Here is a 15,134-nt window from a genome sequence, read left to right as displayed (position 1 = left end):
CTTCAGGGCAGCAGAAATATCATACATATTATTAAAAATGAGTGAAATTATAATAGAATGCAGTTACAGAACAATGACTTAATAAAGGATCCCAAAGCACATATGAAAATGGAAAAAAATCAAGCAAATAACCCTGTTATAATAGAAGCAGACAGATATTAGGTTGTGTACAGCTTTACAATTAAAAAAAAAGAAAAAAAGAAAGTGTAGTGGATAATCTTACTAGTTTTAAAGGAAAATGCAAGAAAATGTCATGTCATACTTAAGAAAACATTTTGCCTTTTCTCTTTTAGTAGTTTGGGAAAGAGCTAATAATAAGATAATCATAATTAAGTAACCAGTGTGCAGTTGGAAATGTATTTATTATCTCTTTCTTGTTAAGCCATTTAGGGACAAAGTTAACATATCATCAGTGGAGATTCATACACTTAAAATGTAATTTTCGTGAAGAATCACAGCTTTATTCCTTATGGTCTGATATTTCTGAAAAGGTTTCCAATCTTTAAAACAGATTTAGGAAACCCTGTCTGCAATTACAAAATGTTAATTGAAGAAAGACATCAAAATGTTGATCTGCCATGTGACAGGAGCCCACCTAACAAGATTGCATTAGAATACAATTACAAGCCTTTTTGAAACTTTTTTTTTTTTCTAGCAGCTTATTTTTTGAAGTTTCACTTCTTTCCGGAGATATTTTTCCCTGTACAAACATTACAAGGTCATTTTTATTTCAGATTTATTTGCAGCAAGACTAGAGGAGACTGTGGAAATTTTCCTAGTAGACTGCCATTATTATTCTCCTTTTACAGAATGAACAATGTAACCACCTTTATTAAAGCCATGTCAAAATCCTATATTCAGAAGGGAACAATATTCATGACTGTTTCAGAGCACCAGCTCCAGAGTGCCAACACCTTTAAAAAAGATGTTTTCTTCTGGCAGATATTCAACATCTTGTTATAGCAGTGCTGTGGATTCAAGAACTGCATGATCACAGAATAAGCTATAAAAGAAGCTGAGGAAGTAGGTAGATGGGGTGAAAGTTTGCAATCAATTGGAATCCTCTTACTCATTATTAAACATAATATGAAACTGTGTCTTTACTGAAAAAAAAAAACAACAAACCAAAAACACCCAACCAACTAGCCAATAAACCCCAAGCCCAAATGAGCTAAATAAATTTTAAATAAAAATAAGATCATAAAAATTCTCTTATACTAAATCTACCTGGAGCTATATATGATTAAACTAGTAAATTTAAGATCAAGCTTGCTTTACCAAGATCTTTCAAACACATAGCCACTGCTTCTGTGGCTACAATCACTTGGTTAGGTTCCCCACAAGGCCAGACTAGATTTTATATTATTTCATAACACAGACACAAAATAAAATTTATGAAGATAGTATGAACTTTAAGACTACATTCCCAAATCTAAAAAAAAAAAAAAGCTTTGCCTAAGTGTAATAGTCTACTATGAATAAGTGAATTCTCTTTATTTGACCGTGGTCATGTCTGCTTAAGGGGTTTTGATGTTGTTGGTTTTTTGCTTAGTTTTTTCTGTCTCTGTATGAAAATGGTGACATTCTGAAACACTCAGAATAACTTTGAGGAAGACATAATCCGGGAAATAGATCAAGAAATAAAATTCACTGTTAATTGATCTAACTTCACCATGGTCATCAACACCCAATTCGTCCAAAGTTTATCAAGGATATTGTTGAAATCAAGAGGAAGGCTTCTTTGCTTATAATAGTAATTTAAGCTATAACATCATTCCCCCTGAAAAAAAAGCCTATGAATTCAGTTCAGTTTCCATTTAGTGTACAGACACAGACATCTAAATGAAAATCTAGTCCGTCAGCTATTTTTCTTTCATACTCCAAAGAATGAATATGATGCTACTGTCAGGGATCTGACTGCAAGATCTACAAACTCTTCCATCACAACCTCGGGGTCTGCTATTTTCTGTTCAAGATCAGGTCTGATAAGATGAACCTTGGATAAGATGTCCAGAAGAAAAGCAAAGTTAATGAGAAAGAGTTTTGAGGAGCTAGGAGGGGGCTTCAGGCCCTGACTTGGGAGCTGCACCAGAGCTCTGGCCCACGCTTGGACCAGGCCGCTGAGGTGGGATGGCCCTGCATCACTGCCATGATCTCCCTCAGCCTGGCCTCCTCGGGCCCCAGCCCAGCCCTCCTGCTCCTCCCCTCTTGCCAGGGCACTGGGAGGCTGCATCTGGTGCAACTCCAGCTCCCCAAACCCTGCCCCTGCCCAACACCCTGATCTGCTGCTCTACGAGGACTTAGAAGTGGCTACTCCATTTGGGATTCTGTCTACAGAACAGCTTTCCAAAGATGAACACTTTTAAATTAAGGTACTTCTTCCCTTTCCTCCTCAAAATCCTTCCTACTGCAATATCTTTTTGGTTGTATCACTTGATTAGAAATTAAGTCTGGAGTCCTTAAAAGTGTTATTTAATAGAAAGGAGCTGGGTAGAGTCCAAGCAGTTGACTACATGGGCCCAGCACAAGGATCAGTGAAGTATTATTCATAAAATTAGTATTATTCATAAAATTAATTGGTAGCACGGCCTTTTGAAAAGCTTTGGCACAAGTCATATACTATTTTTTATACATTTTAGGGATTGAAATGGATTAGGAATAATTCCTAAGAGGTAGTTTGGATGCAGTTATTTGATTTTGGAATTTAGAACATTCAAACAGACAATTAATTATGTGGTTCTACTGTACCTCAGGGTTGAAAAACACATCCTGGACAATTCTACTTACAAGTGACCCTGTGAATACAAGAATCATGAAGTTACCAGAAGCCAGTAGAAGAGCAGAAAAGAGGCAAAAGAACAACTGTGACCACAGTTATCTTCTTGAGTTTTCACATTTTATATTTCACCATCACTGCATAAAAATAGCAAAGCTGTCCAAGGCTGAAGGGCCAAAATCTGGAAAGGATCACAGCAGGTCATCTGGTCCAACCTCACTGCTCAAGCAGGATTATCCCAGAGCACATAGCACAGGCTTGTGTGCAGACAGTTCTTGGATATCTCCAGTGATGGAGACTCTACAGCCTCTCTGAAAAATCTGTTCCAGTGTCTGCCCACCTGAACAGCAGAGAATTTCTCCCTTATGTTCAGGTGGAGCTTTCTATGCATCAGTTTCTGCCCATGCCTCTTGTCCTGTTGCCTGGCACCATAGACACTGATGAAGTCTCCGTCAGTAACCCCTGAGGGCTGAACTGGCCCAGCTCCCTCAGCCCATCCAAAACCTCACATCTCAGACTAGAGATGTAGAAATTGTATTTAGTTTCTACCAAGTGTAGAGTTCCTGAAATAGATAAGAGCTTCTGGGCCTCTGAGATTCTATATTAACAGGATTGTAATGGACAGATTTCTACAATCTAAAGTTCAGAACAGAGAGGAAAGTTGCGACCCTTATCATCAATTTTTTTATCTCTGGTTGTTTTTTGAAACATGTGTTCCTAAATTTTTCTGCACAAATGTTCTCCACTCATTAAAATCAACGGTGGTTGCAGCTCCACTTTTAGCAACAGGGGTCCAAGGCTCCAAAGCTCAGTGCAAGGCAGGATGAAAAGAACATTTAAAAAATAAGGTTTAAAAAATAAGCTACTGATTATCTATTTTGCCACATATTTCAAGGGTTTTCGCTGTATTAAATTAAACATAAATGCAACAGTTACAAAATGCCAAGTATGGAAAAAGGCACAAAAAGAAAAAATAGCATTGGAAAGATATAAATTCACTCTCTCAGAGTAGACCAGGACAAAGCCAGAGATGATGATGTTATCGGGTTTCTTTCTAGGAGGATTGTAAATTCCCATGTCCTGGTGCAAGGAGAGATTATGACCCCAGTTTATGAGGCTGAGGCTGGGAGTGTGAACAGTGCTGCTGCACTGCCAGTGGCACCATCTAAGAGCAGCCAAGCCTGCACTCACTGCTTTGCTAAGGAAGCACTCAGAAGTTAAACATCTAAAGCAGATAATAAATTCATTAATCAAATTAGGTCAGACAAAAGAGGCATCTCCAGCAGTGTCCTTTAATCACAGCTACATAAAAGTTTGGGATTTGTTGGTTGATGGGAGTTTTTTGTATGGGTTTTCTTTTTTTAAGTCAACTTCTTGACACTATCATAAAACTGTGACTGAAGACAAACTGAGGGAAAATTTCTTTCTGAGGGGTAGTGGTAGAGCACAAAGCACTGATGAGACAGTGTACAGAGAAGAGAACAGAACTGAAACAAAGAAATGGGTGCTGGAAGTGTGTTGAATAGAGGTCATGAAGAGAGGTCAATTGTAAGGGATTGTAAGTGCTTCAACAAGAGACAGAATACTCTCATTGAGCAGACTTGCAAAAGCACAGGGGATTGCCAAAAAAAAAGGTTAAAATTTGGCAGGAGATACTCCTCCTGTTTTGAAGGGCAGAGCCTTTCCTATACCCAGACTCCATCCTTCTGCACCTGCAGTTTGCTGAAGCAGTCTGTTCTCCACCGTTTTGCATGGAAAGGATGAAATAATGTTTTGTTTGTTTAGAACTATCTAAAAATTACTCCACATAGCCTTGATGATTGGCAAACGTGGGAAGTGTGAACTGTGCGAGTGCAACCTAAAAAGATGCAGACTTTAAACGGGAAAAATGTAAAGTGTTTAGAAAACAGAAACTGTCGATCAAGGTCTACAGAAAATGGCTTTCAACTTGGACTAGCTTTAAAAATGAAACACATCAACAGTTATTTTTAAAAAATCAAAATATTTAAACACTGTTTTACAGCCTTAGCTCCAAACCTATTAGAGCGTCCTCATAATTTAATTTAAAATGTTGCAGTTGGTGAAGGTCATTCTGTAAAAGAACATACAATTTCTGACAATCATTAGAAATGTATTTACACAATTCTAGAGATAACATCCATCTGTTATGATTAGTCCTCTGAAACTTTAAAAAGCATGTATTAGAAAACAATCTTAATTTTTAATTTTTTTTTTCTTCAAATATTCTTTCTGATTCTGCAGACCATGAATGCTGCATCCTTAACTACTGCAAGTCAGCTTAATTCCTGTGAGTCTCAAGCCACAACCCCTGGATTTATGAGACATGGGAAGTCTGTAATCATCAATAGATTAGTATAACTGCCACAGTGAAAAAATAACTGATGTCAGTCTTTGAATTTCACTAAACACATCTTTTTTTTTTCTCCTCCATTTATGATGGGATGCCTTTGCATATGCTAAAAAACAATAATGAGAACAAAAAGATGCCATTCTATAAAGACAGCTATATCAATATTTGAATGGAAAAAGAAAAGAATCATTCAAACACATTTATCTAAAAAATTCAGCATTTGATCCATACGAACACAGGTGTACAGCGTGAACCTCGGAAAACTGAAATTCACTGTTTTTAAGGACGAATGTCTCTCTATGATGAGAATAAAGTGATGACATTATTGTTCTCAGTTAACTAAACCTGACGACTGACTGGGAAAAGCACAGCAGCAAAGAGAGATATTATCCATAAACACTGAAAGCAAAAATACTTATGGCTAGATGACAAAACTATTTTCACTGCAAAGAAATGAGTAGATTTACTTCCAGCTAAAAATGGTACTTCACTATGATTCACATCTGAACCAAAGAATGCCATTAGATTTTTTTTATGAAGTGTCTTAAATATTTGAATTCTCACTTCTCAAAAGTTCACACAGTTATGTAGCAAGACTAAGAACACAGAAGGACCAGGTTACAATCCCATCATTGACACAGCCTCACGGGGGGAAGAGTGGTGAAATGAACAAATAATTTCTGAGTTCTATTTCCATAATGTGCACAATTAGGTGCAAAAGTGTATATTGTTAGTAGCTACTACAGATGACAGATTTTTAGATTTTATACATTTTCGGAGGAAGTGGACTGCTACTGCCAGACAAACTCATCTTTTTACTTATGCAATAGCATGTCTTCTAGTCACATCTGACGACAATCCACAACTGCTACATTGTCCGGATGTGGACAGAGTCATCTCACCTACTGCCAAACACCAAGCATCCCAAATTCACACCTAGACAACGGCAAGAGACAGGCACCTCCTTAAGGCACTTCATGCCGTCATAAAATTGGAAGTGTAACAGGCGAGAGGAACAGCCCTCTGCAAGTACTTCTCTCCTCAGCAAAAGGAAGCCCAGGATATCAGCTCAGACCGCACAGGTGCAACTTGGGGTTGCTGAAGCAAGGTGAGGGGCACCCACTTCCAGCCTCGAGGGACAGAGCAACTCTTGGCCACCTGCGTCCCTCCTGGGCGGGTTGGTTTGGTAGAAAATACTCTCCTTTTTTTTCTTTACTTTTTTTATTTACTGTCTTTTTTTTTTACTTCTGTCCAATGCAGCAGCTTCACGGGGTGGGCACGATCTTCAACCTGCTTTCCCCGGGACGCACCGCCTGCCACAGCCCTGGGGTCGGCCGGAGCAGCCCGGGGCTCGGTGGGGCAGCCCGGGGACCGGGGCTCGGAGCTCATCGGGGGCAGCCCGGGGATCGGGGCTCGGCGGGGGCAGCCCGGGGCTCGGTGGGGGCAGCCCGGGGATCGGGGCTCGGAGCTCGGCGGGGGCAGCCCGGGATGCGGGCCCGGCGTGTCGGCGGCAGCGGGGCCCGGGCGGGCAGAGCCGCGGCCCAGCCCCGCCGCCGCCGGGCGCGGCCAATGAGCGCGGCCGGGGCGGGCTCGGGAGCGGCGCCGCCGCTACTTATCCTCGCCGGAGGGGCCGGGCAGCCCACAGCGGCGCGGGCGGAGGAGCCGGGTGGCGGCGGCGAGCACGGGTGGCGCTTCCTCTGCGGCGCCCATGGGGACAGGACGACTTTAAAGGAGTTTGGGGGGGTTCTGGCGCTGGGCGACCACGGGTACGGAAGGGGACGGGAGGGACCCCTCGGGCAGGGAGTGCCGATCGCCTGCTCTTTGCCTGTGCTTTGCGGGGTCCCGGGCGGGCAGGGCTGGCAGCTCCGGGGCCGTGCGCTCCTCCTGCCGCTTCCTCGCACGCAGCGCTGCCCGGCTGCGCACCGCTGGAGGGAGGGCTCGGGACCCTCCGGCCGGAGCCTCCCCGAGCCCCCGGAGCCCTCTCCCCTCGCAGAGCGGAGACTCCCGGTGCAACTCCGTCCCCCCGCGCAGAGGCGGCGGGCGGCGGGGAGACTCTCCCGGCGCTCGGAGCCGCCGCTCCGGAGTCGGGGCTCTGCCCTGCCCCGCACCCCGGGGATAGGGGGAAGGGTCCGCACTGGGAGTTTCTCCTTTGTAGGAAGGAGTCGGGGAGGGATGGGGTCTTAGGGCGGAATCGCTGAAATCTTTTGTATGTGCCTTGATTTATTTTTTTCTTTCGTTCTTTCTTTCCTCTGCGTGCACTCTCCTTCCCATCTCTTGTTCTTCTCTGTGTCTGCCCACCCCACCCTCCTTTAGATCCGGCGATTTCTGCCCTCGCCTCGCCCTGTCATTGATGGGAAATCAACTGGATCGCATCACCCACCTGAATTACAGCGAGCTGCCGACCGGGGACCCCTCGGGGATCGAGAAGGACGAGCTGCGCGTCGGGGTGGCTTACTTCTTTTCGGATGAGGAGGAGGACCTGGACGAGCGAGGCCAGCCAGACAAGTACGGCGTGAAGGGCTCCGGCAGCCCTGGGCAGGAGACGCCCACCCACCACCTCCACCACCAGCTGGTGCTGAACGAGACTCAGTTCTCCGCTTTCCGCGGCCAGGAATGCATCTTCTCCAAGGTCAGCAGCGGCCCCCAGGCTGGGGACCTGAGCGTCTACTCGGTGTCAGCCCTGCCAGCCCTCTGCAAGCCGGGGGACCTGCTGGAGCTGCTCTACCTGGGGCCGTCGGAGCACCCGCCGCCGCACTGGGCCGTGTACGTGGGCGGCGGGCAGATCATCCACCTGCACCAGGGGCAGATCCGCCAGGACAGCTTGTACGAGGCGGCCGCGGGCAACGTGGGCCGGGTGGTGAATAGCTGGTACCGCTTCCGCCCGCTGGTGGCCGAGCTGGTGGTGCAGAACGCCTGCGGGCACCTGGGCTTAAAAAGCGACGAGATCTGCTGGACTAACTCCGAGAGCTTCGCCGCCTGGTGCCGCTTCGGGAAACGGGAGTTCAAAGCCGGGGGGGAGCTGCAGGCGGCTGCTGGCACCCAGCACCAGCAGCAGTACTATCTCAAAATCCACTTGGCAGAGAACAAGGTGCATACGGTGAGGTTCCACAGCCTGGAGGATCTAATACGCGAGAAGCGCAGGATCGATGCCAGTGGCAAACTGAGGGTGATCAAGGACCTGGCTATAGTGGATGGGAAAGAATAGGGAGGAGCAGGAGAACGTGGCTATCTTCCTTCTGCCCTGCCCGGGGAGACCAGCCTGCCGTAGAGTCAGGAGGCTGCACCCTCCTTCCGTGGGACGCGACTGGAAGCAGGATCCATGGCAACATTCCAAAAAAAACCAGCATTCTTTACACCCATAGCCAGTATTTTGTTTGGCTTTTAATAGCATTAATGCTGAAAGAGCGAGAGAGAGGAAGAAAAGAGAGGGGGGAGGTGCAGGAAGGCTGTTCTCAGAGTATGTGGACAAAGTCTCTCCTGTCAATCGATGTTGACCATTTTAGCAACATGCCAATAAAATTTCAAATTGAAATTTCTTTTTAAATTTTTATTTCATGGCTTTAATCCATGATAAGTTTTAAGCATCTGGGACTGTGGATGTGGATGTAGCTAAATAAGATTTTAGCTAATATTTGCCTTGTGGCCGACCAAAAGCATCAGTCATACTTTTCTAACTGGGAGAGAAAGGGGGTACTGGGGTGGAGGGTAAATGCCTGTTTGTTTTGTTTCTCCACACTGCTGCTTCAGCCAGCCTGTAGCTGCAACCCAAATTTTGTCCCAACCAACTCTGTCAAGCTGTTTACTAGGAGAAAATACTTTGACATTTCTGCTTGAAATCTATCACATTTAAAATATTTGCCTTTGCTTTCTGTTTGCAGCTCTCTGCTAAATATCATCATAATGCATGAGCTCTTTCCACCTCTTCCTTCCTCCCACCCTCCCTGCCTTTTTTTTCTTTTTTTAATAATAATAAAAAAAAGTTGGTGAGCAGCTGTTTTAGTAAAACTAAATTCAGTGGTTAAAAGGAAGTGGTGTATTTTGGAGAACAGTATACTCAGAGATCTAGACACTAGGATTTCGTGCTTGAGCTGTGGGTTCTGTACCACTGCTTCGATATCTGTTCGTATACAGGTCAATAGAATCCTGCAAGAAACAATTTTGAATTCTGCATGTTGCCTCATTGGAACAGCAAAATTGTGTATTTACAATTCCACTTCAAGAAATAGATGTAATGTGGCCAAGTTCATCTTGCATTTCAAATTCCCAGCAGCTAAAAATTCTGTTCAGTGTAAGTTTAGAAAGCCACAGCAGCATTTAAAAGATGCCTTTTAATGTGATGTGAGCAATGCCTTGTCTGTATTTCAGATCCTGTTCACTCATTGCTTAATTCTAAGTTTTGAAGTAAAAGATCAGAGAATTAAATATATTTTAAAAAAATCTAAACAAGTATACTGGGGCATTTTTTTTTATTATCCTAAGCTGCATATAACTTGTAATTTTGTCTTTGCATGTATCAGTGCTGAAAAGAAAATGCATTTGGTTTTGTTCTCTCTTTCCACATCAATGTCAGATGACAGAAATAATAGCCCTCTTTTGTATATATTTATGATACACTCCACCCCCTATCAATGTACTGTGTCCCAACTTTTTTTTTTTTTTTTTTATTAAACAATGTCATAAGCAACCTTGTTGCAACAGTAATTTCATTTCTACAAAGCATTTGCCTACTATAGCTGAAGATGTGAGGGTGGAGTGTACTTCCTCATAATAAAAGTGTTAGCATAAATATCTTTAAGAAAAAGCAAACAAATACCTGTACTCCCAAAACTGCACCTCTTTGGTGAAGGTCATTGAATTGGCTTTGTCCTTGCTAGCACATGTGGCAAAATTATGTGGTAATAGGCAGTGTTACTTTTATAATTTCCCCTAAAGTACCTTGCTTAGTACCATATGGGGTAAAAATGTGAATTGTAATTGACTCTCAAATACTATTGAAATAGCCTCAAACCACATCATACTTTTTAATAAATGTATAATATTTTAGCTTTATGTAGGGAGCAGTGGCTGTCTGATGATAACTTTTCCCATACATGAACAGAATCTTCTACCTAGCGTTTGTGTATCTTATTGTTGTACATTAGATTGCCTAAATCCTCTGTTAGAACTGATTTCCCTGTACCACTTGGTGGGAGTACTGTGGGATTGCAGAAAGACATTGGGTATACAAGGCACTTGCAAAACATTAAAAACTGATAGAAGAAGGAAAGGTGGACAAAAGCAATTAATTTGATTTTTCCCTGATAAAAATATGCAAGCGGCAGGGAGAATTAAACGAAGAGGGACTAAGTACCAGAATGTTTATGAATGTACAAGAATAATGTAGAGTTACAGTGTTATTTTGGATTTCTGGAATGCTTTTTCTTCAAATTGCTGTTAGATTAATGGGATTAGACAGAGGTTCCTTGGAAAATAAGACTCTTATATCCTCACTAGTGAGAATTAAAAGCACACTAAATTTAAACTTTTCACTGTGCTTTCTGAATACTCTTTCATTCTAAACCCCATTTTAATGGTGGATTTTTTTGCAATTATTTAGTAACCTGGTTCATAAATGTGATGATTTCCCTTGTTTTACCGAGCTAGATGTAGAATAGTGTTTTGTAGTATATAAAAGAAATCATAGGAGTGAGTGTATGCTTATTTATTCAAGCTCTGTGAGAGACCTTTGGCATCACTCTGAATTTGTACAAATAAAGGTACAACAATGTAAGGCCTTAGTCCTTTGCATAAGGACTGGAGAAAATATATTGGAAATAGCAAGAGCTGGTATTGACCAAGGATATAGTATTGTCATGGCTGTGTTCAAGTAGCAGTCTGTAATTAGCAACAAGGGTACCAATACAGTTTTTTTGTTGTTGTTTTTCTTTAGCTAGACTTCAGAGCTACTGGCAGCAATCTGGTCCTGATTCATAGCCCATTGAAGTTAATGGCTCTTGCTGACCAGTGAACTTTGCATCAGATTGTAAGAAGGTGGTTAAAATTTGTGGAGCTTGAGGAAGAGTGAGATTTAAGATGACACTTCAGAGACCAGAAGAGCCACCTTTCTGAGATGGGAGACCATGGACACAGGCAGCACTGAAAAATACGGGAAGAAAACAGACAAGTTTCCTTGTCAAGCAGTGTTAACCTGAGATGGCAGTAGGGAATCTGTTAAAAAGACTGCATGAAAAGTGAATATAAAAAGTTGTTCAGTGCCTTGAAACAAGAATTGGAAGACAGGGAGCAGTCAGCTGCAGAAAGGCAATAATGCGAATGACTGACAGGTAAAAAATGTAATTGATTGTATTCATCATTCAGGATCAGTGGGCCTGGCAGAGTTAACATTTCCATCTCCAGCACTAAAGATATTGAAAAATTGTATTTTATCTCTGGGATCTGTTTACATTCTTTGGTCTAGCTACCTAGGGTAAATATTTACATCTTATTCATTGCTCTTGAAGTACTGACTTGTAATATGACAGCAATGTCAAGATGTTTTGCAGTCTTTCCTCTGTGTCACATTTCAAGCTTTCTGTTAGCTATTTGAGTAACAGTTCTATAGAATTTCTTTTGCTTAGATATGATTCTCTTCTTGAAATGCAATCTTTTGAATTGCTTTGAGATTTAACATTTTATTAAAAAATTCAATTCATTCCTCTAGAAAGGTAGAGAGCCTCTGTGAAATGTTTTCCTGTCATGACCAGAATGTTTACTGCTTGTTGGTTGTACATACTGGAAGAGGACTTTAAGGATGGGTAGCAAAATAGGTTTTGCTACTGTCAGATTTTGTCTCCATCCTCATATCACCAGAGGACTTTGTTTTCATTTTCTTGGGATTCTTTTTCTCCTTTCAAGTGTTATGGTTGTAAAAAATGGAGAGAAAAAAAAAAAAAAAAAGAAAACAACAGACCCAACCTAAACCAAAACCCTCATAGCATGCTTTTTATGGCATATGCTATTGATCCGTATTGTGGATTTCAGGTTAAAAGCAGGGTCCAACAAGACATGGCCTTCGGGGTGTGACAAGAAGCGGCCCTTGGTCTGTGCTAGAATGTGCACATTCTTAGTTCTCTTGCCTCATTTTGAGTAAGTGTCTTTCATTTCTTTTCATTACTTCAGGTAAGTAATGTGCAAAACTGACGGAGTTTATAGACTCGCTGATGCGATGTGTTGCACGTCTGTAATTCCATCCGTGTTTGCTGGAGTTGAGGCAATGCTGCCTCACACAGAGCGTCGTGTGGGATCAGCCTGCCAAGCTCCCCTCTGTCTGCAGCTGCACAGGACGTAGTAGTCTGGGGAAGATACTGCTAATTTCAAGATTTAGTTATTTTCTGTGAAAAATTTCTACTAGAGTAGTGTATGGACAGTATCCTGCCTATAATTATACTTGGATGTGGCTAAAACATTCTATGTGCTGCTGCTTATGGTGTGAAAACACTCTGCTTCCTGCTTTATAACCCAGGAGAAAGATAGAAGTCCCAGTGCCAAAGAAGTAAGCCAGAAATATTTAAGGAGATATGATTGGGCTGCAATGCTGAGGGATTTTCACTGCAGAACTAAGGTCTAAAAAATAGCTTTACATGACTAGAGTGTGATCAAGTGGTGCTGTTAGTTTGAGTGTCAAGTGTTTCCATGGCAAGTGTGGAATTTATTTGCTTGCCTTATTATTATGAAATATTTAACTTTTCTGTCCTATGAGTTCAAATTTAATATGTGAAGCTGCCCTACGTTCATGGATCTTCTGACTCAATATTAGTTTGAGGTGTCAGAATTTTTTACAAGTTTATTGTCAAGAAAATTAATGCATACTGACTGGGAACAGATACTTTACTGAACTGCTAGTAAATCAAAAAGAGAGTAGTGTAGATGTTAGGCTGAAAAAGGGAATGAACCAAGAATCTTCTGTTACTGGGCATATCTGCAGATTTTTTCCAGATTATATAGATATAATCTATACAGATATAAACTGCCAGTGCTGTATTTTTTCAAAGTGGTTGTGGCATTCTACATTCTTTCTTTTGATAAATACTATTATCAGTCTAAATAATCCAAATCCCCAGTAAAGTTCTATTTTTTTATATAGAAACTTCATTGAAGTTAACAGTTACTTTATTCATATTTGCCTTTGAGAAATAAGCTATTTTTTTTTGTTAAAGGATTTATAATTGAGCAGCTAGTAATATGCACTTTAATTTTTTAGTTTTAAGTATTTTGCATCAAGTACAAATGTATATAAGTTAATATGTCCAGAGGAATGATAGAATTTTCATTAGCTGAGTCCATTCAGATTAAGAATATAGTTGTTTGGGGTTTTTTTTTTTCATATTTTAATTATGGAACCTTGGGGCATTTCTGATTCTACAGATGATGCATGTATGTAAAACTGTTTGCCAGATCAGGATTTTTAAAAGAAAAGATCTCTCCTCTTCATGTGGCATTAACTTTGGACTAAAATCAAGGAGTAGGACATAGCCAGGATCAAGACCTCAGCAACAACCTCCTATGGAATTTTATGGAAGACTCATGTGTGTGATGTCTACCATAAGGGCCTTAATTACATTTTCTTACTTGTACCTATAGTAATCATCTATGCAAATTGGCATTTTCCTATGTAAAGTGGGTTAATGCTTTTCAAACATCGCTTGGACTTCTCTCATGTGTCTGTGTGGGCAGATGTGTTGGGCACAAATAAAACAACTGGAGTTTATTGCTGTAGAGCCAATATCTCCAGCTATTTTGACAGGAACTCAGGTGGAATTTGGAACCAGTGTGGCTGCAGCAGGAAAGGGTGGAAGAATTTGCAGTTAAACTTCAGGCTGTTCTAGGAAGATACTCAGAGCTAAGCTTGAAATTCCATTCTTTCTCTTTTCCAAGGTGCAAGAGGGTGAGTGGCTGTGCACCCCTCACACATAAAACCATTCACACTTTGGAGATCCATGCCACTGCCTGGGCAAAATAGGGTGAGTAAAATATGCAGTGTCTCATCAGCCTTAAGAAGCAAGCAATTTTTCACAGTTTAAATGCTATTTGGATACAGTGTGGCACTGGCAATCCAGTTAGAAGAATCCCATTTTTAAGCTGATAAACTAAGGAGCATAATGTTTATAAATGGGAAACCTCAATAAGCCTTCCTTGTTAATCTCTATACAGCAGAGGTAAGAGCTTGTTCCCAGTTCATGTAAATAAAAGAGTAACCCTGATTCAAGAAAACTATCTTGGAGTAGAATTTGGAAATAAGTTAAACAATCCAACTCCAGGTTTAGTTCTCATGTGACACCATCACTACTGCAGATGAATAAATAGCAAATACTTAACAGTGTGAATAAATACCAATTTCTGTATTGTGACACTTCTTCACAGCAGAATATTTTATGCCACAGAAGGAATATTCCTTGTATGTTATTCAATATGAGTAAACATACCACAATCGGTCTTAAAACAGATCTTTTCTTCCATATGTTCCTATTGTTTCCATATGCCCTTTCAGTCAGCTGAAAGCAATATAAAAACTAAGATTGAAAAATATACTAATTGATTGTAAATATTTAGGCAGGAATTTATATGCATATTGACATATAACTAATAGATGTACTTGTATATACATACAGATTTGCATACCGTGTGTTATGCATACACACACTCAACAAGTCTTGACTATTTTGTTAGTATTGGTAACAAATGTCAGTCATTTCAGTATGTATATTATCTATGTAACAGATGGGTACCCAAGACTTTGCTGACAGGATTTTAGCACTGTTCAAATATTTGTTCTTTAGGGTATGCCATGGTCTTCTGACATCAAGAGAAGTAAGTTAAATATGTGGGGTTTGACATATTGCTACTTACTGTTTCTTACTATCAAGAAACACTACACTTGGCAATAATGAAGTACGCTTTTAGAACGAACTATGCCACTACTGACTTGTGTATTTATAAATAAAAGAATGA

General features: G+C 41.2%; 1 protein-coding gene across 1 annotated transcript; it reads left to right on the top strand.

Moving 5' to 3' along the window:
* The first annotated feature begins 6,801 nt into the window (after window positions 1-6,801).
* On the top strand, window positions 6,802-8,691 carry LRATD1 (LRAT domain containing 1). Its single transcript, XM_058020886.1, has 2 exons — window positions 6,802-6,913; window positions 7,461-8,691. The coding sequence occupies exon 2, from the start codon at window positions 7,498-7,500 to the stop codon at window positions 8,350-8,352; it is 855 nt and encodes a 284-aa protein (XP_057876869.1). The 5' UTR covers window positions 6,802-6,913; window positions 7,461-7,497; the 3' UTR covers window positions 8,353-8,691.
* Window positions 8,692-15,134: the final 6,443 nt, after the last annotated feature.

This window comes from Melospiza georgiana, chromosome 3 (genome assembly GCF_028018845.1).
Source record: "Melospiza georgiana isolate bMelGeo1 chromosome 3, bMelGeo1.pri, whole genome shotgun sequence".
NCBI classification, from domain to species: Eukaryota; Metazoa; Chordata; class Aves; order Passeriformes; family Passerellidae; genus Melospiza; species Melospiza georgiana.
This window is presented reverse-complemented; position numbering and strand designations above follow the sequence as displayed.

Bases quoted from the DNA above. Each gene is read 5' to 3' on its own strand.
- LRATD1 (XM_058020886.1), top strand. From the start codon at position 7,498: ATGGGAAATCAACTGGATCGCATCACCCACCTGAATTACAGCGAGCTG.